The 23,801-nt window shown below is 41.3% G+C and overlaps 1 protein-coding gene across 1 annotated transcript in view; it reads right to left on the bottom strand.

Moving 5' to 3' along the window:
• Positions 1–23,801, bottom strand: part of CACNA2D3 (calcium voltage-gated channel auxiliary subunit alpha2delta 3) — a 788,855-nt gene that overhangs the window by 410,162 nt on the left and 354,892 nt on the right. Inside the window, exons 7-9 of the mRNA XM_060164015.1 lie at positions 19,535–19,595; positions 19,290–19,440; positions 7,543–7,617 (exon numbers count right to left, since the gene is read on the bottom strand). Of these exons, the coding sequence (XP_060019998.1) occupies positions 7,543–7,617; positions 19,290–19,440; positions 19,535–19,595 (287 nt within the window). The remainder of the gene's footprint in view (positions 1–7,542; positions 7,618–19,289; positions 19,441–19,534; positions 19,596–23,801) is intronic.

Below are 23,801 nucleotides of genomic sequence, written 5' to 3' on the forward strand. Positions count from 1 at the left end.
GATACCTCATTGGGGTTTCAATTTCCCTAGCTAATGATGTTGAATATCTTTTCATGAACTCACTTGTCACCTGTATATCCTCTTCAACAAAATGTCTCTTCATGTCTTTTGCCCATTTTCTAATTATGCCTGGACTCTTGAGTTGGCATTATTTATGTATTCTTTATATACTTGTGCTCTATCTATACGTAGTTTATATATAGTTAGTATATTCATATAGATTGCTAGTTCCAAACTATCTTGGGAAAAGATATTTGCAAACCACACATTTTTTCATCCTTTCAGCAGGGTCTTTCACATAGAAAAGGGTTTTTTTCTAATTTCAATGAGATCCATTTTATCAAATTTTCCTTTTATGGATTGAGCTTTTGGTGTCAAGCCTAAGAACTCTTTGTCTAGCCCTAGATTTTCTGAAGATTTTCCCTTTTTTTTTTCAAAGGGTGTCATAGCTGTACATTTTACATTTAAGTTTTTGATCCATTTGAGTTAAATTTTGTTTAAGTTTCAGTGTTTCAGCCAAGGTTAAATTTTTGTTTATTTGTTTGTTTCCTCTTCCTTATGGATGTTCAACTGCTTTGGCACTATTTGTTGAAAAGGATATCGTCCTCCATTGAATTGTCTTTGCACTCTTATAAAAAATCAGTTGAGCATATCTGTGTGGGTATATTTCCGTGTTCTTTCTTCTATTCCATTGATCTATACGTCTACTCCTCCATCAATACCACACTGTCTTAATTACTGTAACTATGTAATAGGCCTTAACATTGGGTAAATTGATTCCTCCTACTTCCTTCTTTTTCAAGATTGTTTAATATTCTAGGCCCTGTGCCTTTCTATGTAAACTTTAGAATACTCTTGTCTATGTCTATAAAAACCTTGCTGTAATTGACAGGAATTGCATTAAATCACAAGACATTTATTGATTAAGTTCGCCATCTTATATGGGCCCAGGTTGTAGCATCCCAAAGCAATTACAATAGTAACATCAAAGATGACTGATCACAGATCACCATAACAAAAACAGTAATAATGGAAAAGTGTGAAATATTGTGAGAATTACCAAAATGTGACACAGAGGCATGAAGTGAGTACATGCTGTTGAGGAAATGGTGGCAATAGACTTTCTTGGCTCAGGGTTGCTACAAACCTTCAGTTTGTGAAAAACGCAATATTATTGCAAAGTGCAATAAACTGAAGCAAAATAAAATGAGGTATGCCTGTAACTAATTTCTGCTCTTTATTAGTTCCTTCCTTCTGTTTGCTTTGGGTTTATTTTGCTCTCATTTTTCTAGTTTCTTTTGGTAGGAAGTTAGATTATTAATTTGAGGCTTTCCTCTTTAATATAAGAATTCAGTGCTATAAATTTCCCTCTGGATGCTGTAATAGCTTTGTCCCACATATTCTGATACACTGTATTTTCATTCACTTTTATATTTTTAAAATTTCCTCTAAGACTTCCTCTTTGACCCATGAATTATTTAGTAGTATATTGTTTAATTTTGAAATGTTTAGAGATTCTTCTGATATCTTTATATTAATGATTTCTAGTTTGATTCCATTATAATTATAAAAAATACTCTATCATTTTAACTCTTTCAAAGTTGTTGAGGTTTGTATTATGACCCAGATCTGTTTTATCTTGGGTAATGTTCCATGGGTACTTGAAAAGAATGTATATTCTGCTGTTGTTGGGTAAAGCCTTCTATGAATGGTATCTGTATCTTATTGGTTGATGGTGTTGTTCAGTTCCTCCATATCCCTGCTGATTTTCATCTTAATAGTATGGCAACTCATGACTGTGAAGTGTACAAGTCCCCAACTATAACTGTAAGTTCTTCTATTTCTACTCTCAACTTTTAATTTTTGCTTCATGTGTTTTGAAGATCTGTAGTTTGGTCCAAACATATTTAGAATTGTTATTTCTTCCTGGTGGATTGACCCTTTTATCATTAGGTACTGTCCCTCTTTGTCTCTAGTATCTTTCTTTGCTCTGAAGATGAATTTACCTCATATTAATATAGTCACTTCTATTTTTTAATGTTTGCATAGTATATCTTTTCCCATCCTTTTACTTTCAACATACCTATGTCATTGTATTAGAAGCAAATTTCTTGTTGTAAGCATATGGTTGGGTCACTTTTAAAAAATCTACCTGGCCAATCTCTATCTTTCAATTGGTGTGCCTAGACCACTTATATTTAAGATAATTAGTGATATGTTAGGGATTAAGTCTGCCACTTTATGTCTTTTTCCTGTTCATTTCCTCTGTTTCTCATTTCTATTTCTCTTTTCTTACATTTCTGTGAGTTACTTTTTAAGTATTCCTCTTTTTATTGTTTTCTTAATGGTTGCTCTAGGTACTATAATATAAACATGTAATTTATCACAGTCTATTGGTATTAGCATTTATCACTTACATTGAAATGTAGAAATTCTACTTCTAATTAGGTCCCTCTACCTTCCACACTTTCAAATATAATTGTCTTAAGAATTTCCTCAGCAAACACTGGACACCATCAGATGATGCTATAATTTTTGTTTCAACTATCAAATATGATTTAAGAATCTCCTGACGTGTGGAGAAAAGGGAACCCTCTTACACTGCTGGTGGGAATGTAAACTGGTGCAGCCACTATGTAAAACAGTATGGAGGTTCCTCAAAAACTAAAAATAGAGTTCCCATATGATCCGGCAGTCCCACTCCTGGACATACACCCAGACAAAACTATAATTTGAAAATATACATGCACCCCTATGTTCATAGCAGCACTATTTACAATAGCCAAGACATGGAAACAACCTAAATGTCCACTGACAGACGAATGGATAAAGAAGATGTGGTATACCTCTTGCACTGTCGGTGGGAATGTAAACTGATACAACCACTATGGAGAACAGTATGGAGGTTCCTTAAAAAAACTAAAAATAGAATTACCATATGACCCAGCAATCCCACTACTGGCCATATACCCAGAGAGAACCATAATTCAAAAAAACACATGCACCCCAATGTTCACTGCAGCACTATTTACAATAGCCAGGTCATGGAAGCAACCTAAATGCCCATCGACAGACAAATGGATAAAGAAGATGTGGTACATATATACAATGGACTATTACTCAACCATAAAAAGGAATGAAATTGGGTCACTTGCAGAGACGTGGATAGACCTAGAGTCTGTCATACAGAGTGAACTAAGTCAGAAAGAGAAAAACAAATATCGTATATTAACACCTATATGTGGAATCTAGAAAAATGGTAGAGATGAACTGGTTTGCAAGGCAGAAATAGAGACACAGATGTAGAGAACAAACATATGGATACCAAGCGGGGAAAGCAGGGGGTGGTGGTGGTGGGATGAATTGGGAGATTGGGATTGACATATATACACTAATATGTATAAAATAGATACTAATAAGAATCTGCTGTATTAAAAAAAAGCATAAAATAAAATTCAAAGAAAAAGAAGATGTGGTATATATGTGGTACACACACATACACACACACAGTGGAATATTACTCAGCCATTAAAAAGAATAATAGTATTTGAAGCAACATGGATGGACCTAGAGATTATCATAATAAGTGAAGTAAGTCAGAAAGAGAAAGACAAATAGCATATGATACCACTTTTACATGAAATCTAAAATACGACACAAATGAACTTATCTATGAAACAGGCTCACAGACATAGAGAACACACTTGTGGTTACCAAAGGGGGAGGTATGGGAGAGGGAAGGATGGGGAATTTGGGATTAGTAGATGCAAACTATGATACATAGGATGGATAAACAGCAAGGTCCTACTGTATAGCACAAGGAACTATAATTTAATATCCTGTGATAAACCATAGTGGAAAAGAGTATGAAAAAGAAAAAGAATATGAAAAAGAATACATTGATATGTATAAATGAGTCGCTTTGCAGTACAGCAGAAATTAACACAACGTTGTAAATCAGCTATACTTCAATAAAATTTTTTAAAAATCTTCTGAGAATTAAGATACTACATCATACTTACTTCTATATTTAACCATTTCTATATTCTTTCCTTTTTTAAAAAAAATTTATTTGGCTGCACCGGGTCTTAGTTGCAGCACACGGGATATTCATTGCCACGTGCGGGCTCTTAGTTGCGACATGCACGTGCTGTATCTAGTTCCCTGACCAGGGATGGAACCCGGGCCCCCAGTACTGAGAGGGTGGAGTCTTAACCACTGGACCACCAGGGAAGTCCCTATATTCTTTCCTTTCTGAAGTTTCAAGCCTTTTTCTGTTATTTCCCTTCTGTTTGGAGAAATTCTCTAACCATTCTTTAAGGGTAGGTTTGCTGGCAACAAATTCTCAGAGTTTTCCTTCTAAGCATGTCTTTATTTCTCCTTCATTCATGAAGAGTATTTTCACTGAATATAGAATCCTAGGTTGACAGTTCATTTCTTTCAGTACTTGAAAAATGCTACGCCACTTCCTTCTGGTCTCCATTGTTTCATATGAGAAATCGGCTGTTATTCAAATTGGTATTTTAAATAATGTGTCATTTCTCTGTGGTGGATATCACTTTTGTTTTCCTTGTGTAATTATATTTAATTATAATGTCTTCCCATGGATTTACTTGGATTTATCCTATTTGGAATTTACTCAGCCTCTTGAACATGCATGTTTATGCCTTTCACTAATTTGGGGAGGTTTTCAGCCAATATATCTTCAAATATCTATCCAGTCCCACTCTCTCATCTCCTGAGACTTTTATGACATGAATGCTAGCCCTTTTGCTGTCCCACATGTCCCTGAGACTCTATTCATTTTGTTCCAATCTATTTTCTCTCTGTTGCTCAGGCTGGATAATTTCTATTGATCTGCCCTGAAGTTTACTAATTCTATCTGCTGTCATCTCCACTGTACAACTGAGCTGATCCAGTGAGCTTTTTATTTTGGTGACTGTATTTTTCAGTTCTATAATTTCCACTTGGCTCTTTTTTATAACTTCTATTTCTTTACCGAGATTTTATATTTTTTTCATTTATTGGAAAAATAAATGAAAAAGAGAATTCCTAATTGCTTTTGAAACAATTTAATTTTTTAAAAAATATTTTTTAAATTTAATTTTAATTTCAACATCTGATTCCTGTCAATATTGGCATCTATTGATTGCCTTTTTCATTTATGTTGTGACTTTTCTTGTTCTTGGGATGACAAGGAATTTTTAATTGCATTTTGGGCATTTTGGATTGTATACAGTGAGACTCTGGGTCCTATTTAATCGGTTTTCTTGGCAGTCAATCTCTCTGTTGAGGTGTGGCACAAGGGCCAAGTGGTTGTGGGTGGGGTGGAAGATCAACTTCCTGTTTAGCCCTGCTGAAACTGTGGACAGCTGGTCTATTGGTTGCTCCATTGGTGTTTGGCTAGAATAGGAAAGGTACTGTCACAAAAGGATTTTATTGTTAGGCCATTCTTTTCCTGGTCCTTTGACTAAAGGAAACAGGCTTTTCTTAGAAGTTTGTTTTTCTGTTTGTTTGTTTTTGTCTATGCCTGTTGTTGGCCCAGGTGGGAAGCTTCTGGAGTGCTCTATTTGGGAACAGATTCTATTATAGAACAGATATTGATTCTATGGGAATTAATAAAAAACCCAGGGAAGGGGCTTCCCTGGTGGTGCAGTGGTTGAGAGTACGCCTGCCGATGCAGGAGACGCGGGTTCGTGCCCCGGTCCAGGAAGATCCCACATGCCGCAGAGCGGCTGGGCCCGTGAGCCATAGACGCTGAGCCTGCGCATCCGGAGCCTGTGCTCCGCAACAGGAGAGGCCATAACAGTGAGAGGCCCGCGTACTGCAAAAAAAAAAAAAAAAACCCCAGGGAACTCACCTCCATGTCTTTAAGTCTATGCAGTTCCCCTTCTTTCTACCTTGCAGGTCTTCCTATACTTGTTTGTGGGGTAACGTCCAGGACTTTTCAGTTGTAAGGGGAGGGATCTGATTAAAATATGGCTACTCCATACTGGCAAAATAAAAAGTCTGGATTGGTTTTAATAAAAACGACTTCAATCTTCAACATTCATAAGTTCAAAGGAGATTTTAAATAAATTCTTAGCTCACTTTCTCTAACAATTTTTTCATTCATTAGACTTCATATCTCCAAATATCACACTGCCCTTGTTCATCGGGGAAGCCACCTGAAGGAAGAATCTTTTCTATTTAATGTTGTAAGCACCATCACTGGACACCTATTTAAGGCTCTGGGAGATATCCAATGCTACAAAATTGGGAATGGGGTGAACTCCAGAGCCAGGCAATGGCCAAACAAAGAGAAAGTCCCTAGCGAAATCTGGCTGTAAGTTTGTTATTTTTTTCCTACCTTGGCCAAAAATATTACCATGAACAAACATTCCCTGGATACACTTGTTCTTTGAACTATAACATACTTGTTTCTCTCTCCTAAAAGCAAAGCTGATTATAGTGGTGCTTCCCCCTCAGATTAAGGTTTGGATATTAACTCTGTTATAATTTGTCCTTCTCACTCTGTGTTCCAGTTCTAGTGCATTTCTCCCAATCCTCTATTGTTCACTCCCTCAGAGGTACCCAAACTTCTACCACCTGCATCTAGGATAGCACCAATGGGACTCCCTACCCATTTGGGCCAGAGGTTCTTCCCAGCACATGCATAGTACATCACAGAGAGCTACCTTGGCCATTGTCCTCAGTCACCTCATGGGGATCTGCTCTCCAGAGGAGGAGCATTATTTTATTGTACCCACATGGCAGGTACAACAAAACAATGTGAGTAATGATAGCTATGAGTCCCAGGATGTGTGACATTGTTGCAGTCACAGCTACCCTTTCAACCTAAATTGTCATTTGGCCCTGTAGGGTGATTGGTGGTGGCTGTGATGGTTGTACTGACAGATTTAAGGGTGGCCAAAGGAAAGCAGAATTTTATAGAAATCCACTGTGCAAATTTTCCAAGAATGCTCCAACTGGAAAGGAAACTTGTATCCCATTTCCTAAGTTCCTCCATTAACATACCTTCCTTTTGCTCCAGGCAATATATATTTCTGAAGTAGGCAATGCTCGGAGCATTAAGGATACAGCAGAGAGTGACATTATCCCTATCCTTGTAAAGCTTACCTTCTAAACCAGGAGTCAAGTTACCCCAATATCTACCCCAACAGTTATTTAATTAATTTTATTATTAAGTGCAAGAAGAGATATAACAAGTGGGTTCAATTTTCTTTGAAATTCCAGCAAGAGCCATATTCTTTCAATGGTGTCAATATGGGTGAAAAGCACAACACAGGATGTGCTTAGACCAAAAGAAAATCAATTGTTTCAGAACTATCGAGCATCTGAACTCAATATAAGTATTTTACTTTCATGATTTTATTTGGGCCTCTTCATAAATGTTCTACACACTGGAGTTCCAAGGCCCTAAATGAAAGGGCAGTACATTTGGTGAGTTTAAATACTAGGACAGAATTACTGTAATTGATCACTGTGAGGGAGATGGGTGTGCCATGACCCCTGATGTACCTGCCCAGCGGCAGGCCCTACCTCCTTGTTTGTCCTGTCAGCTTGCACCAACGTTCCATTCAGGCAAGGTTCCACGTAGTGAAGCTCCTCGTTATACTGCAAAGGGAAAAACAGCCAAGAGGAAACACTTAATTAAGCCTTTGAAGGGTACAAAATAATTTAAGGATACACACACACACACAAACAAAAAAGCAGCACGATCACAGGCTCAATTCATTTACACATAAGGTGACTTTCTCAATCAGTACCCCTACAAAAAAATTGTGCTTAAGTGCAAAGACATACTTTATTCATTTCTTGTTTGAGGGGGAAACTTGTAGAGCACATATTGGTAGATGGCAGTGTTCAGGGTGTACACAGTTAACTGATAATCCTTCAGGGGTGACTCCAAACATAGGGGTGACTCCAAACATAGGGGCTCCCAGGGCATGGCTAACAGTGCATGGTCCAGCTGAGATCTAAAGAGCATTCCACAGAATTTCCTGGCAGTCCAGTGGTTAGGACTCTGTGCTTCCACTGCAGGGGGCACAGGTTCAATCCCAGGTCAGGGAACTAAGATCCCACAAGCCGCATGGTGAGGCAAAATAAATAAATAAATAAAGAGTACTCCAAACTTGGGCGGATAGGGCTCCAGCTCTGCCTTTGGTTTCATGGAGCTAAGGAACCCATGTGCAGGTCACATATGAGTGAGTACAGAATGTTGGAAAGGAGAGGCCTGGATATTCCCCTATAAGAGCCTTTGCAGGTGTTGGTCAGAGCACTGCACATGCCCAGTGACACCACTGTCCACACAAGCCAATGCCAGCCTGCCCATCATTTTTTTTTTTTTTTTTTTTTGCAGTACGCGGGCCTCTCACTGTTGTGGCCTCTCCTATTGCGGAGCGCAGGCTCCGGACGCACAGGCTCAGCGGCCATGGCTCATGGGCCCACCCGCTCCGCGGCATGCGGGATCTTCCCGGACTGGGGCACGAACCCGTGTCCCCTGCAGCGGCAGGCGAACTCTCTACCACTGCACCACCAGGGAAGCCCCTTCCCATCATGTTTGATTCCAGAATACCCAGATTATGAAAGCTTGTTTTTGTCCAAAGCTCACAGCTAGGAAGAGAAATTCTGAGTGGTCTTATTTAAATTTCTCTCATCAAGCATGGTTCTCTGCACTGTAGCTAGATTGGGACATTCCCAAACACAAATCTAATCATGCCCCCTCTTGTCAATGTCATTCAGAGCCCCCCACTGCTCTGCAGAGGAACCTTCCCAGGGCTTGGCAGGGCTCTGGCCACTCAGCCCTGTTGCCCTTTCTAGCATCTTCACTCATTAGCCCTCCCCATAAACTCGGCACCAGCCTGCCCTAATTCACTTTCTGTCCTCTGAGATGACCCATCTTTTCCTTCAGGCCTTCCACAACTGGGCCTTCTGCCTGAAGCCCTTCTTTGGCATCTCCAGCTGACGCCTGTTCATCCTCTGGGCCACCTCACCCCTGCCTCCTCTGGGAAGCTGCCTCTGTTGCAAGAGAGGCTCCGCTCCTATCCATTCCAAAATTTTAATTGCCTGGTGCCTGGATCCTTCATCATAATGTGGGACCACATCAGTAGGGTCTATGTCTGGTTCCTCAGTGTATTCCCTGTGACAAGCACAGGGCTGGACCCAGAGTAGGTACTGGGGAACAATTTGTTCAATGAGAGTATCATGGCATTTCCACTTTAGGGACCAAAGGCCCAGCCCAGAGCTCCAGAGGGAAGGGACCAAAATCATCTCTCACAGGGCCAGCCTGCGAGCAAAGTCTGGCTAAGAAGTTGGGACTTTAAGCCTACAGGCAGTGAGAACCATAGGCTGTGGGCAGGGGAGTGGGTGAAATAAAGAGATCAGCTTGGGGCAACTACTCTGGACACACTGCAGGGACAGACTGCAGAGGACCAGACTGGCAGCTGAGGCAACAGTGACTAAAATGTATCAGGTTTCACCTACCAAGATGCTTAATAGCAAGTAGGGGTAGTGATAACACTAATATTTGCAACTAACTGTTAGTGAGCATTTCCTTTATCTAGACACAGGCTAGACTTCATTCACAGGATACCTCAACCTCAGGTAGTAAGTACTTCCAATCACTCCCCCTTTACAGATGGGAAAACAGAGGCCGAGTAAAGATGATCAACTTGCCCAAAGTCACTGAGGAGTACATAGGGTGGAGTCCAGATTCAAACCCAAGCAGTTTGACCTTCCAACCACTGACCCCAGGAACTCAGAGCCCCCAATTTCTCCTCTCTGGCGCCTAAGCCTATGTTTCCTATCAATCTGACTTTTGCTCCCTCTTTAATCTTTGTTTTTAGTCACATAAAACCATCAGAAAAATTATAGCTCAGTGGACTTAGAGCTGAGATGAGGCATGGAGAAAAAATAGATTTATGCAATTCTGAAATCAGCTGTCAACAAATGGAATGTCATCTCAGGATCCAGGAAGCAACTGCACAGTCTAACCTGAAGAAATGCTTCTCCAAAATTCTCAGTCCAGGGAATTCCCTGGCAGTCCAGTGGTTAGGACTCTGCACTTTCACTGCTCAGGGCCCGGCTTCAAACCCTGGTTGGGGAACTAAGATCCTGCAAGCCGCATAGTGAGGCCAAAATAAAATAAAATAAACAAAACTCTCAGTGCATATAAAACTGACACTGGAAGTTGCTGGGGGAAAAAAAACAAAAACAACCCAGCCATTTTTCCTCTCCTCCACCTCCCTCACTGACTGATTTGGTTCAGGGTGATAATATGCCCATTCCTAAAGCTTAATTCCTTTCATTCTTGAAGCATAATCAGTCTTAGGCAATCACAGCTATTTGGTCCCCCTCTGTTGGATACAGGTTTTCACAGCATGTCTTGCAGCTGGGGGTGGTCAAGTAATCCATTCCCAGCCAATGAAACATAAGGGGTAGTTTTCTGGGCAGTTTCAATGAATTTTTTTTTCTTGCCATTAAAGGAAAACTCTTCTACATCCACTGCCTTCCTTCCCTCTTGAGATGCTATTGTGGAGCTGCAGCAGCCATTTTGCAACCATGAGGTTGCAAAGGTTGACAAGGTTAAGAATGGAGAGCAAGGCTCAAGGATGACAGAGCAGGAAGATAGAGCCAATGTGGGTCCTTGTTGACACTGTTGAACCACTGTACCAAACTGCAGCTGCCCTTTTTGAGGCTTCCTCTATGAGATTATGAAACACCTATAGACTGAAGTAACTTTTATTCAATTGTTCTGTAACTTGCAGCCCAAAACTTTCCAACTCCATTTTCCAGGTAAATTTAAAAACTTTATCTACATTCTACCTGATACACATTCACAATGTTGATTCCTGGGGTTCTATACTTGAGGTAGGAGTCAGGACACTTGGGTCCAAGTCCCGCCTCTGCCATACACTCAGTGTGTGGCCTTGGGTAAGTCACTAAACCTCTGTGATCCCAGATCTTATGCATAAGGTGCTAATTCATCTTCAGCTTACCCTCCCCGGGCCCCTGTGAGGATCCAATGAGGCAAAATACCTGAAACTGCTTTGTTATGTAAAGGCCTGTATATGTGGGGGACCAGAGAGGGGCTTACAAGTAAAGAAGACCAAGAAGTTCTTGCCCTCATCAGGGAGGAACATGTGCAGTAATCAAAACCATGCTCGCCGTCACTGTGCAAGCCCTGGCCACAGTGGAGGAATCTGCTCTTCTGAACCCCCGCCAGCTTGTTAGTGGCATCATCCAAGCTTGCAGTTAACTAATTTCCCTTGACTGCATCAGGGCAAAACTATGCTGAGCAATCTGGACTGTATCACCAAAGGAAACGGGGCTCAGCCGTCTGTGTGAGGGAATGGTGCACACCAAGCAGCTGTGCCAAAGAGGCCCATGGGCTGTGCATGCTCACCACGCTACCCAGCACTCCTCCAGAGGGGGACACCAAGGGTGCCCTGCATGTAGAACTGCTCCCAGGCTCCCAGCAGTTCTCCTTTTGGAAACCTTTCCATTTCTGCATTTTAATGGATGGCCCCTAGATTTCCACATTGTGAAACAATGTGAGACGGCCAAGTCAATTTACAACTGAAGATCTGGTCACCTCCAGTCCTAAGATACAATGGCCTCCTTCAGCTCTCCTTCATCCCTACTTAAACAATCAGATATCAATGGTCTAATAGAAAAGGATGCAATGCACATCATCATTAGCCAGATGCAATGCTCTTCTGCCATTTGCTTTTGCTCCCTCCCACTACCAAGAGTGAACCCCAGGAAGGCACTCAACCACCCCCTACTCTCCCCAAATATTTTAGTCCTTCCTGCAAGTTTCTGGGAAATGGGAGGAGTATCTTAGCAGGATAGGAGAGAGCCCAGGCAGCCCTAGAGATGGTCTAACCAGCCCACTAAACATGTGGTGAGGAGATGGACAAAGAACTTTCACCCTTTAAAGAACTTAGAATCTACCACATAGCCTCAGGGCCTCAGTCACTGTCAGTTTCCTTCTCCCTTTCTCCTGGCTGGTTGGCTCTTCTCTGATTCACACAAGTGTAGAGCAGTAGAGCTAAAGCAACTGCGGCAAACAGGGTGGGTTCAAATCTGGGCTCGGACACACACTAGCTGGGTGACCTTGGCCAAAGCATCTCCACTCTTTGGGTGTCAGTGTTCGTATTGGGGAGGATGGGGATTGTAACTGCATCTTTCTAACGAACTCACCGTGAGGATGAAACGAGATGGTTCAGTAAAGAGTCAACAGAGAAGCCTCATGTAAGAAAGTGTCTGGGTGTACGAGCACAAGAAAGAAAGAAAATATTTATGTGAGTGTGCTGTGTGCTACACAGAAAGACTGACAGCTGGTACTTGCTAAGGAGGAAGGGGTGTTGGGGCAATGGCCATGACTTATTCTTGGGAACAGGGCTCACATACCCCTGACCTCTGCAGAGAGCACAGACTCAGCATTCGTTGGAGAGAAGGGCTGCTTCAGTAGGCACATGTGACTCTAAATACCTGAGACAGAAACCACCACATTGTGTGGCTGTACACTGCCCCACCCTAGGCCACACTCTGAACCCTCCCAAAAACCTGGGTATTTGGCAGACAGGGAGCCAAGACAGAGCTGCCAGCCTACTGCCAAATACCAGGCGGGAAGGTATCTGCCATGAAACCCTTTGTTCGTTTGTTCCCTGAATATTAACTAAGCACCTGCCATGTGTCAGGGATATCAAACACTGGCTAAATTTGCACATGATCATCACTGTGCAGTGATCATGGACCACTTTTTCTTACTTTTATTAGTAAAAGAATGTGCTCAATAATGTTTGCTTTTCCTTTTCATGATAAAAAAGTGCTTATTTGTGATGTTGCCATGGTCCATCCAAAAAAAAAAAAAAAGCCTCAAGAGAAACCCATGCTATTCAGGCCAACCGCCAAACTCTAGGCTCTGACAGCAAGGAATACATCACCATCTGCCTTTTCTTCCCTTTTACCCAATCTCTGGAAGTACCCCCAACATCTCGCATTTTAAAGACACAGCAAAATCCTCAATGGGAATTTTAATGATGATCTAAAAGAGGAAAGCCAAGTTTCATTCAATGAATGGCCAGAACTTTTGGGAGAAGAATCTAAAAACAAAGAACAAATGGGCTGGGCTCACCCACCAAGATTCATGCAAGCTTCGGCATTGGTGCAGAACAGTGTCACATGTTGGTTCATGTAAATCTCAGCCCAGAGACTGCAGAGCAAAGGACAGCTGACTGGGCTCTGGATGATACTGGGGATTCTGAACCCTGCTTAACGTTGGAAGCTGGACATGATTAATGAAAGCAATGCAGCTTTCAGGCCTAACAAAAGAAGATCAACAGTTGCCTTTAAGGATGAGGAAAGACCTCATGAAGAAAGAAGAGACTTTAGGGAACATGTGGACACGTCACCCTGCAGCAGAGACTCCTTCCATGTCTTCCACTGCCTTCAGGGGATGTACCAGTTCCTCTACGTGGCTGACCAGACTTGCTTGATCTGGACCACCCCTCTCAATCCACTACCATTCTTTTCCCCATCACCCCCACCTACCCACTCTCTCTGCCTTCCACATTCACCCCCACTCCACTATGTCCAGTCACTGAACTCCTTTTAGTCAAGCCAGCCAGGCCTGTACTTCCTGGGGGTGGGAGAAAACTTACTGCAACCTGAAAATAGCACTTTCCTCCTCAATTTTTATTCTCCTTTTTCCTGCCCTACCTCACTGCATATGCCTGGCTAACGCCTACCTACCTTAAAGTGTTCACTTCGTCATCACTTCTTCCAAGAAGCCATCACTGAGCCCCCCGTTGGCTGCATGTTCCAGCTTTGTGCTCTCTCAGCCTCCCCACCCCAACCCAACCCTCTCTGAGACTGCTCTGTCCACACAACTGTGAGCACCTGCTTCCTGGTTGCATCCACATCCAAAGCACACACATACACACAAAACCTCAAAGTCCATGCAGGAAGACAACCTGTCTTCCTTACCTACAAAAGCAGCCTCAGTACTTAACTCTTAGCACTCAACAGTATTTGTTGAATAAATAAATAACCAGAACAAAGAAATGAAAGGCAAAACTGAAGATCACTGATGGAAAAGATTAGAAACAAAGCTAAGAGAAGGAAAAAAATAGTTGACACAAAGACAAAAAAATAAATAAACTAATATGATAAGAATCTCTAGCCTCTTTGAAAAACAGGTAATAACCGTTTTAGAGAAGCCTAAGTTACACACACACACACACGCGCACACACACACACAAATATATATATATATATATATATATATATATATATACATATACACAGAATTAAAATACTGACATGCTCATACAATGCAAGAATCTGATGTAGAATTGCTGGAACTCCATTAAATATTTTTATGGTTTTATTGATGCACTTTCGATTAAATAACCTTTAGAATGAAAATGTGTAGAGTTTATGTAATGAAGCAGATGAATCCACAATATTTTCACCAACACAAGGCATCCCAGGGATCTTTTGCATTACAAAAGCTTCTTGTGTAATTTGAAACACAACTGGACGTAATTAGCAGTACAGAGAAAATGAGCACCGAAAGAAAATACCATCCTCATACTTTTAATACGGAATCGATTACTTTAAAAAGCAAATCCACAGCAGGCAAAGCACTGGAGAAACGGTTCTGAAGAAAATTCTGCAAATTAAAACCAGGGCACCAGAAAGTTCTGGGTTGAACTAACAAATGATGCTCTTCTCTATTCAACTCTGCACAAACACGGGCTACAGGAGGCATTTAAATTGATTTATCAATATCAGCCCAGTTAATACTGTGTTCATTTAATGCATGGCTTAGGCTTCTGTAAAATCATTTTTCTAACTTCAGCATGGAACAGAATTAGCACCCTCATTTTTATGATAATATTGTTAATTTAATGCATGGCTTGGAGTTAGACTTCAAAGTGAATCAGAAAAATATGGCTTTTCTCTTGTCAGAGACATCTCTCCTCATGCACCAGTGGTCTGATCTTAAATTTTAAGTTCAACTGCACAAAATCACTCTCATATTTCAACTGTTCTTTCATAATTCAATCATTTAGTTCATTGGTCTTAGACTGATTTTGCAATATCCTGCTCAGGAAAACTAAAACAAGTTTTAACATTATCTTTTCATGTTTATTCTCTGGAAAGATCTGGATTGGACACTTTTCAGAATACTCTATAAGATGCACTTAGGAATGAAGTTAATACAAACATGCAAAAATGGCTAGAATGGGCAAGGAAAGTCTTTTCCACCATTTAAATTCTTTTCCTCCCTTCCCCATTATGGCACTGAAAATCAAATGGCAATGATGAATTAGATTTGTACAAACGAAAAACCTACAATGTACAAGAGCTTCCAACATTAAAAATAAAGATTGTATTTTTTACTTTCTCTCTAAAACACTGAAATGTCTCCTCAAACATCTACCCAGCAAGCAAGAGAAAACTGACAGTGTAATGAAGGGTGAAATGATAATGTCCTCTCCCGTAAATGGAATCCAGCCAACTAGAACAATGCATTCAAACAGATTTGCAGGGCATTCTGAATGGAGTTTCAAACATCCCAGCCCCCTGCACTTACAAGAGCCTGCAGTGGGGTCTCCCTCTAGATGGGGGCAAGTGACCATTTTAGACAGATGGAGGAAACATGTACATCATATTACTAGAGCAATTTTGCCACTGTAGAAATAGGAAAAGGAGATGGAGGAAAAAGCCACCACCACAATTTGGCAAGGCAAAACTGGTGAAACACACTTAGGGTTGGAAGAGACAAATCAAGGGAATGCAAATGAAGACTTGTCAATTACAAATCTACTATTTAGGACCCTCAAAATATTGTTGTTATGGATTGAATGCTTGTGTCCTCCCCTTAATTCATATGTTGAAGCCCTTAACCCCCAGTGTGGTGGTATTTGGAGATGGGGCCTTTGGGAGGTACTTTTACAGTTAGATGAGGTCATGAAGGTAGGGCTCTTGTGATGGGATTGTACCCTGATAAGAGAAGATGTGAGAGAGCTTGCCCTCTTTCTCTTTCTTTCTGCATAAGCACAGGGAGAAAAGGTCACGTGAGCAGACAGCAAGAATGTGGCTATGTGCAAGCAACGAAGAGAATTCTCACCAGAAACCAAGTCCTGCCAGACCTTGACTTTGGACTTTCCAGCCTCTAGAACTGGGATAAAATAAATTTCTGTTGCTTAAGCCACCCAGTCTGTGGTATTTAGTTATGGCAGATGGAGCTGACTAATACAGTTTCTAAGTATGCAAACATTATAACCTGCTTAGTGGACATTCTGATAATACCTAACTCTGTGCAGACCCTCCTTCAGTGCAACAATTTCACTTCTAGAGTTTATTCAACAGAAGCACACCCAATCCTGCAAAAATATATGTATGAGTTCATTCACTGTAGCACTCTTGAGTAGAAAAGAGATTAGTAACAGCATAGTGTCCAGCAAAGGGGGACTAGTTAAAAAATTAATGCCAACTATAGAGGATGGAATGCTCTGTTCTTCAGGTACACTTGATACAATACAAGTATAGAAGCAAGTTGCTGAATATTCTGTAAAATAGGATTCTATTTTTGTGGGAAAAATATGTGTTCATATATATACAGAAAAATTTGGAAGAATATGTGCCAAATGGAAAGGGAATGGGAACATTTCTGAGTTGTTTAAAATTTTTACATATGTTGCCTATATTAAAAGCAATCAATACATTAGAGTTACTGCTAATTAGTGGTTCCTTTTATGACCTCAGGCTTTTAATATAAATTCAAACAGATTTGATCCCATTAAGGGAATAGAGTTCATGATTTTACTATAGAGGCTTCAAATGAAAAAGTTCAGAGTATCTTTCTAGTTGTCGAAATAATTATGTAAATAGTCTTGAAGCTGATCATTTATGTTGAAAACTAACAAACAGATGTACAGTGAGGGTTAATGGGCCCTCTAATGGGCTTCTTTATATAAGGGGCCAATTTGGGGTAAAAAAGAATTTTTTTTCCTTAGCTGTTCTATAATAACTGGCATGTATACTTTTAATTATCTTAATCACCCTCTCTTCATTATTGAGTTGACACTGTTTGTATATCTTAATGAATTTACAGAGATTATTTCAATCGATTGGTTTTGTTAACAGAACAATAAATCCTGACTGATAAAGGATTCACAATGTAATTAGCTAGCTCTTATTATGCAAATTTCTAATACTTCTGTAATGAGTAATTAAAGATTAAAAAGAAAGATAGTCCCAAATTAGCTGCTTCTTAACTGTAAATGCTTCAGGATGTGTGAGGATCAGCCCACGTTTGCATATTCACAATGAGCCTGGTAACTAAAGTAACTTTTCTTGATTTGGAAACCCAAAGTTCTGTCTGAAAAATCTCCTTCAAAGAGCTATGCCTGAGGCCATACAGTTTTACAGTAAGATGGTTGAGTGGTTCAACTATATTTTCTTCACTTCTGCTCAGGAAACAGGACAAGGGGAACCTGGACAGTTTCTGAGTCCTCACTGTGCCACTTTTTCTGAGTGTGTGACCTAAAGGCAGTAGCTGCTACCTCCTGGTGCCTCTATCTCCAGGCTATGCGGTACAGAGCTCAGGTGAATATCCAATGAGATCATCTACACTGGGACACTTGGCAGTGATGCTCCATGGAAAGCAGCTGCTGGTATAATTCATTCAACAAGGATTTAAATTACTATTTGCCAGGTACTGTCCTAGGCACTGGGGATAGTTCACTGAATAAACAAGACCAACCTCTGTTCCCATGGAATTTATTATTCTCTTCCTTTTCTTCTTTAGGGCTTTTTAAAATCTGAAGCTATTAAATCATGGTGCCCTGCTGTTGTGCCTTTTTGCTCCAAGTCTCATCAGAAGCTGGCAGGACACTAATCAAGCAATCCCCTCTGCAAGCCCAGTGTCACTTCAATACCCATGCCCTCTGCCCAGTGAATAAAAGTGGATGTTATAAAAAAATAAAAATAAAAATAAAAAGTGGATGTTATGCCCATGCAGAAGGCTGCCCAGAAATAGGGTTCCATGATGACACACTCTGCTCAGGGGCCCGGAGAAGCCATGCAGACACAGGAACAGCATTCTTGGAGCATGTCCATGCCACTCATTCTTCAAATAGCAGCCCTTCTTTCATACCCTAACACTAGCCTCCTGTGTACCAGCTTGGGTTGTCCTGGCAGGGACCCTGGGAGTGATGTGACTGCACCTGCATCACAGCTGCAGGCAGAGGCAGACTCAAGTGGTTCATCCCAAGACGCGGCATTGTATGTGGCCAAATTAGCATTCAAAACTAAGTCCCATCCCTGAAGCCAAGCTCTGTCTTCTCACCACACCGCCTCCACTGCCTGCTGCAGCCACTCCATGTCCCAGAGAGAGGGGATGTGGAAAAGCACAGGTGACCAGCACACAGGAGCACCCAGCTACGTATTCAAGGAAAACAACCAGGCTCATTGTGGCTATCATCTTTGGAAAAGAGTGGGAGGGAAATAAGGAACATGATGAGACTTATACCAGAGAACGGGGGAGAAGAGGATAAAGAACTGGAGATGGACTCCTGAATTAATGCTCCTGCCCAGGCAGTGTGTTCATGCCCGGGCTTGGTTCCCGAATCTCCCACTTCCCAGCTCTGTGACCTCCGCAAGTTACTAACACTCTCAATCCCTGCAACCTCACTTGAGAAAATGCCAATACCACCCCCTACACGCTAGGGCTGCTGTGAGGAACGAAGATAATACCAATATGAAGATTAGGCAAATGGCACACAGTAGGCACTTAATAAATGCCACTTTTGTTTCTGAAGCTGAGATAAAGTACCCTATGAGCCTTAAACTGCTCTCTACATTTTTGTTGTCTTACCATCATGATTACTATTACTATCATTGTCATCAGACTAACCTAGCTTAAAATTAATTTCCACATGAGAAAATCTAGTAGTTTAAGGGAAATCTCGCTAGGTCTAATTCCCCAAGGTTCTGAAAGGGTTGGTTCTCCAGGAAAACTAAATCTGGTGCTACTCTTCCAGATAATAGTGCCTGAGAGCTAGGTGAGAAAAAATGTGCTCAACTGCTTTCCCAGTGCCTGAAATCCCTCCAGTACCACGATTCAGTGAACTCACGTGGGACTAATGAGACCTCATCCTAGGGCATCTAATGCTATGTATACAAAAGCAATAAGAATGTTAACTGCTTGCTGATAAAAGATCACATGAACTCAAAGTGCAAAGAAAGTACAAAACAGCTGCAATTACGGCAATTATGTTGAAGAAGTCGTCATCCCCCAGCGTATCCAAAATAGATGAGACTGTTTGCTTTGCGATCGTCAGACGGAGCCCTTTCATGCTGCCACTGACATCCACTAAAATGACCACGTCTTTCGGAGAAGTCGCTGCCTGGATGTACCTAGATCAGAGGAAAATTAAGTAAAAATGAATCCTGAATCTCTAGGCAAGTTTCCTCTTTTAAAAAATAACTAAGAGGTTTGACCGTTTCCTACCATTTTCGGTTCCTGCAGTCAAAGGCAATGACTCCATTCTCATCTGGTTCCCATTTAATCCCTAGAAGAAAAATGGAGTTATAAGAAACCCAGAAACTTCAAATATTTATTCACAGCATTTCAAGGCTGCTCTGCTTTGCTGATTGAATGAACAGGGTGAAAAATCACATGCAAACACCGACACTGGAGCTCATCACATGTTCCATCACCAACTCTGGGAAGGTGCTTTAGGGCTGGAACGCCATAGCAAACATGGCCTTAGCTCAGGCACTCCAAGATCTGCTAGAGAGTGGTGACATCTTTAGTAACCCACTGTCCATCAAGAAAGGACATGACTCCAGCCCCTTCCCATGGCTAATGATAAAGTTAGCCAAGGTCATTTCTCACTGTCCTTCAAGTTGCTGGACCTGGCTGCATCATTCACGGATCTCTGGGCAGGGTCAGGCCCCGTCCCTGGACCCAGATAGGTATATGTCTAGGGCACGGGGGGTAGAAAGCATTCAATGTTTCCATCTCAGAATATACACAAGTCTGTTCTCTTTTCAGTTCTGTTTTGTCTTGGCCTTCTACACTGAAATGAAATAAAATGGCCCGAACTATACTGCATAATAAAATTTCAATTTCAGTCTTTGAAGCCTGGGGGTTTTTCTCCTTATGTAAAATGGGATCCAACATCCTTAGTCTCATGGCTTGCAGACTGGTCAGGATATGTCCAAGGTTCACATGCTCTATTTACAACTTAATCTTTATGAATAAACTTTCATTTAAAAAGAAAAGGGTTTGCTGCCTAAAAATAAGATAGAAAATCATTGTTTTCAACCATCAGTACTGCTCAGGGATGGAGGATTAGAAACACAGATTTTGGAGTTAAGAAAATAAAACAGAAAAATTATTTTCACAGCAGAAAATCCTGACTTTGTAGCATTGAGATTCTCCTTTCCAATTAATAAGGGTCAGTTTTCTGGACCACACTGGGCCAATAATAGGCACGTGCTTAAGATAACATCACTAAATTATTCCAGAGATAATCATGAGATGGCAGCTTGTAAACCAAAGAGTCATTTTGTTTTGTCCTCCTTGTACCTACATTTCCCACGTGCAAATAGACCTAATTTAAAAGTTCTCTGTAACAAATTGGAAAACAGAAGTATGAGAAGCCATTGCCAATTGAAGGTTATTAGGTAATGAAGATAAAATAAAAGTGACATAATATATTATACACTAAAGGAGAAGAATGCAATTTATTTTAAAAACATCTGACATACTACATTTGTATAAAGCCAAGTACAGCTAGGATGACAGTCTTCACACATAATGAAATTATATATATAGTGAGGCTAGGTAATGTTCCAATGTGTAATTCCACAAAGAACTGGTTTGAGTCCAAATAAAGAGAATTTTTTTAATGTGTTGATGCATGGTAGACATTCAGTGGACATTCTTTGAGTTGAATTGTGGCCAGTGTTTTTAGACCACAACCATATCTGATCATCCTCCACCTCACCCGTACTCTGCCACCCTTCCTCCATCACAGCCTTATCACCATGTGCTCCACTGGGGGACAAAACATGCAATTCTGTTTTACTGTCCTAGCATTTAGGCCAGGGCCTAGGAAGAAGGAAATAATGACACTCAATGCTCTCCTTTTGGATTGAGGTCCTTTCCCTGCAAATGGGCTTGTAACTCCACCCATGCACTGCTGAAACTTGGTGCTTTTCAAAAAGGCTCTAGGGAAAGAATCCTTCCTTGCCTCTTCTTAGTTTCTGGTGGCTCCCAGCAATGCTTGGTGTTCCTTGACTTGTAGCTCATCTTTCCAATTTCTTACTCCATCTTCACGTGGCTGTCTTCCCTCTGTGTCTGTATGTCCTCCCTTCTCATAAGGACACCAGTTACATTGGATTTAATCCTAATCCAGTATGATCACATCCCAGCTATATTAGATCTATTTCCATGAAAGTTCACATCTGAGGCTCCAGGTGGACATGAATTTAGAGGGACGCTATTCAACCCACTACATGTAAGAAGCGTAGGACTTGTAAAACAAAAGTGAGGGGTGGCCACAGGGTAAAGAGGATTACCCCCGGGCACAGAGAACCATGTCTGCCAAGGTATGAGAAGAGCATGTCAAGTTCAAGGAGCTGAAGGAAGGCTGGTGTGGCTGTGCAGAGAGGATGTCTATAGCAAGGAAAGAGCCTGGGTGACAGCAGGAACCAGGAGGCCCACGCCCTTCCTGGTCAGGACAGGAGGTACATACTAAGAGGATGAAGACAGTACCTCAACACAGTTCTAGGCACAGCTGCCCTGGATATAACAATAAAGGTCACACTTTGACTCAAAGACAGGGTTGTATGGGCCCTGGAGGATCATCTCACCCACACCTAACCTTTGGGCCCAAATCTTCATTTCATAGCAGGGACTCCAAAGCTCTCAAAGTTCAACAGATTTTCCTGAGATTTCTAGTTAGGACTGGGACTTGATCTCCCAAATCCCATGCCACCATTCTCTTCCTTACACAGGCAGTATAAGGAGGTTCCATGAGAATTTACTGTATCTTAGTGTCAGTTAAGTGTATAAAAGTAAAACTGGTTTCCATGCCATGGGAGGAACATCTGAGGGCCTTTAATCTGCTTATGTTCATCTTGAACCTCTGCTGCTGGGGCAGCAAGAGGCAGCATTTACCAAACTAATCTGACCATTGAGCCCTTCCTTTCCCAAGAATCTCACAACAAAATGATTTAGGAGACAACCTCCAGGAAACCCTGTCCCAGATGGTACTGTCTCTCCTAGGACATTTCAGCATTTTAGTATGTACTTTTTTGTACACACAGATATTTTGAAAATGTTCAAGTAATCAAATCCCAGAGAAATAATAGTTGGTTCATCTTAAATCTCTGAGATCCAAGGAACTGTCACTTAACCAAGGAGTACCCTCAGGAGCCATATCATTTCTGGAAGTGTCAAATGCCTCATGGGATCCCTCCAGGCTGGCTGGGGCATGACTCTCAAGATAAAAGGAACAGTGCAGTTCAGCAGCAGCTTTCACTGCCATTCAGCCTTCTCTCGGTGGCACTCCAGACTTCAGGACCAGCATCAGTGATGCCTGCCCTGCCTTCCACGGCCTGCCTTCCTCAGCTTTCACAAGACAAGGTCCCTAGAACATTCAGCATATCCACAGGTGAAACTGAAAATAATGTCAAAATCTCTACTGCAGACTCAAATGCTCAAATCTGATTAGATGTAAAATATTGTACAATATTCCTATATACTATTGTTTCTCTCCCAAAGGCATTATAAACTAATATTGGAGGGAAATTAATTTCATCTAAGGCAACATATGTCTTCATAATCTTCTTGGCACATGAAAATGAAGAGTAGGGCCAACAGAGCAGAGCCTAACTCAGCATCATCTGAAAGTCAGGTGATTCAATGAATGTGTTCCCTGCTGGCGCTGGCTGGAACTGGGTCTCTGCCACTGGCAACCAAAATCTCTAACGAATGCACTTCCCCACAAGAGGGAGCTTCGCGAGGGCAGTGACCTTTTCCGCTTAGCTCACCATTTTATCCTCAGGGCCCCACACAGGGCTTGGAACAAAGCAAGAACTCAGGACACACTTATGTAAGAATGAAGGAACTTCCCTTCTGCTTACGGCATTTACACTTAGCACTGATGCATACTATTGTACCACTCTAAACATGAAAAGAAGCATCCTAAAAAGAAAAAAAAAAAATCCTAGCAAAAAAAGCCCATGGATCCCTCATCTAACAATCATTTTATGTCCAAGAAACAAGAGGTGTACTCTGTTCAGAACCAAGCACTGAGTGAGCACTGACACGTATCAGGGCAGTGAAGCCCTTTGGAGGACTGTGACCTATGTCTTTATTCACAAAGAAAATATGCAGAAATTTTACAAAGTCAAAATTCTGCCACCAATATCATAAAAGAACTGTAAGCATTTCTGAGTCAACTATTCTGATTCTGACTGATAAAAATCTTGTACATAAATTAATCTCTCCAATTAGAGAAACCCTTTATGAGGATTTTCTTTTGTTATAGACTGAATGTTTGTGTCCCACCAACATGCATAGGTTGAAGAACCCTATGTTCTGGTATTGAGAGGTAATTTTCTTTGCGAGGCAATTAGGTTTAGATGAGGTCATGAGAGTAGAACCCCCATGATGGGATTAATGCCCTTCCAGGAAGAGTAAGAAACACCAGAGCTTCCTCTCTCTCCCATGTGAGGACACAGGAAGAAGGCAGCCGTCTGCA

The sequence above is a fragment of the Lagenorhynchus albirostris genome, chromosome 10 (assembly GCF_949774975.1).
Source record: "Lagenorhynchus albirostris chromosome 10, mLagAlb1.1, whole genome shotgun sequence".
NCBI lineage: Eukaryota > Metazoa > Chordata > Mammalia > Artiodactyla > Delphinidae > Lagenorhynchus > Lagenorhynchus albirostris.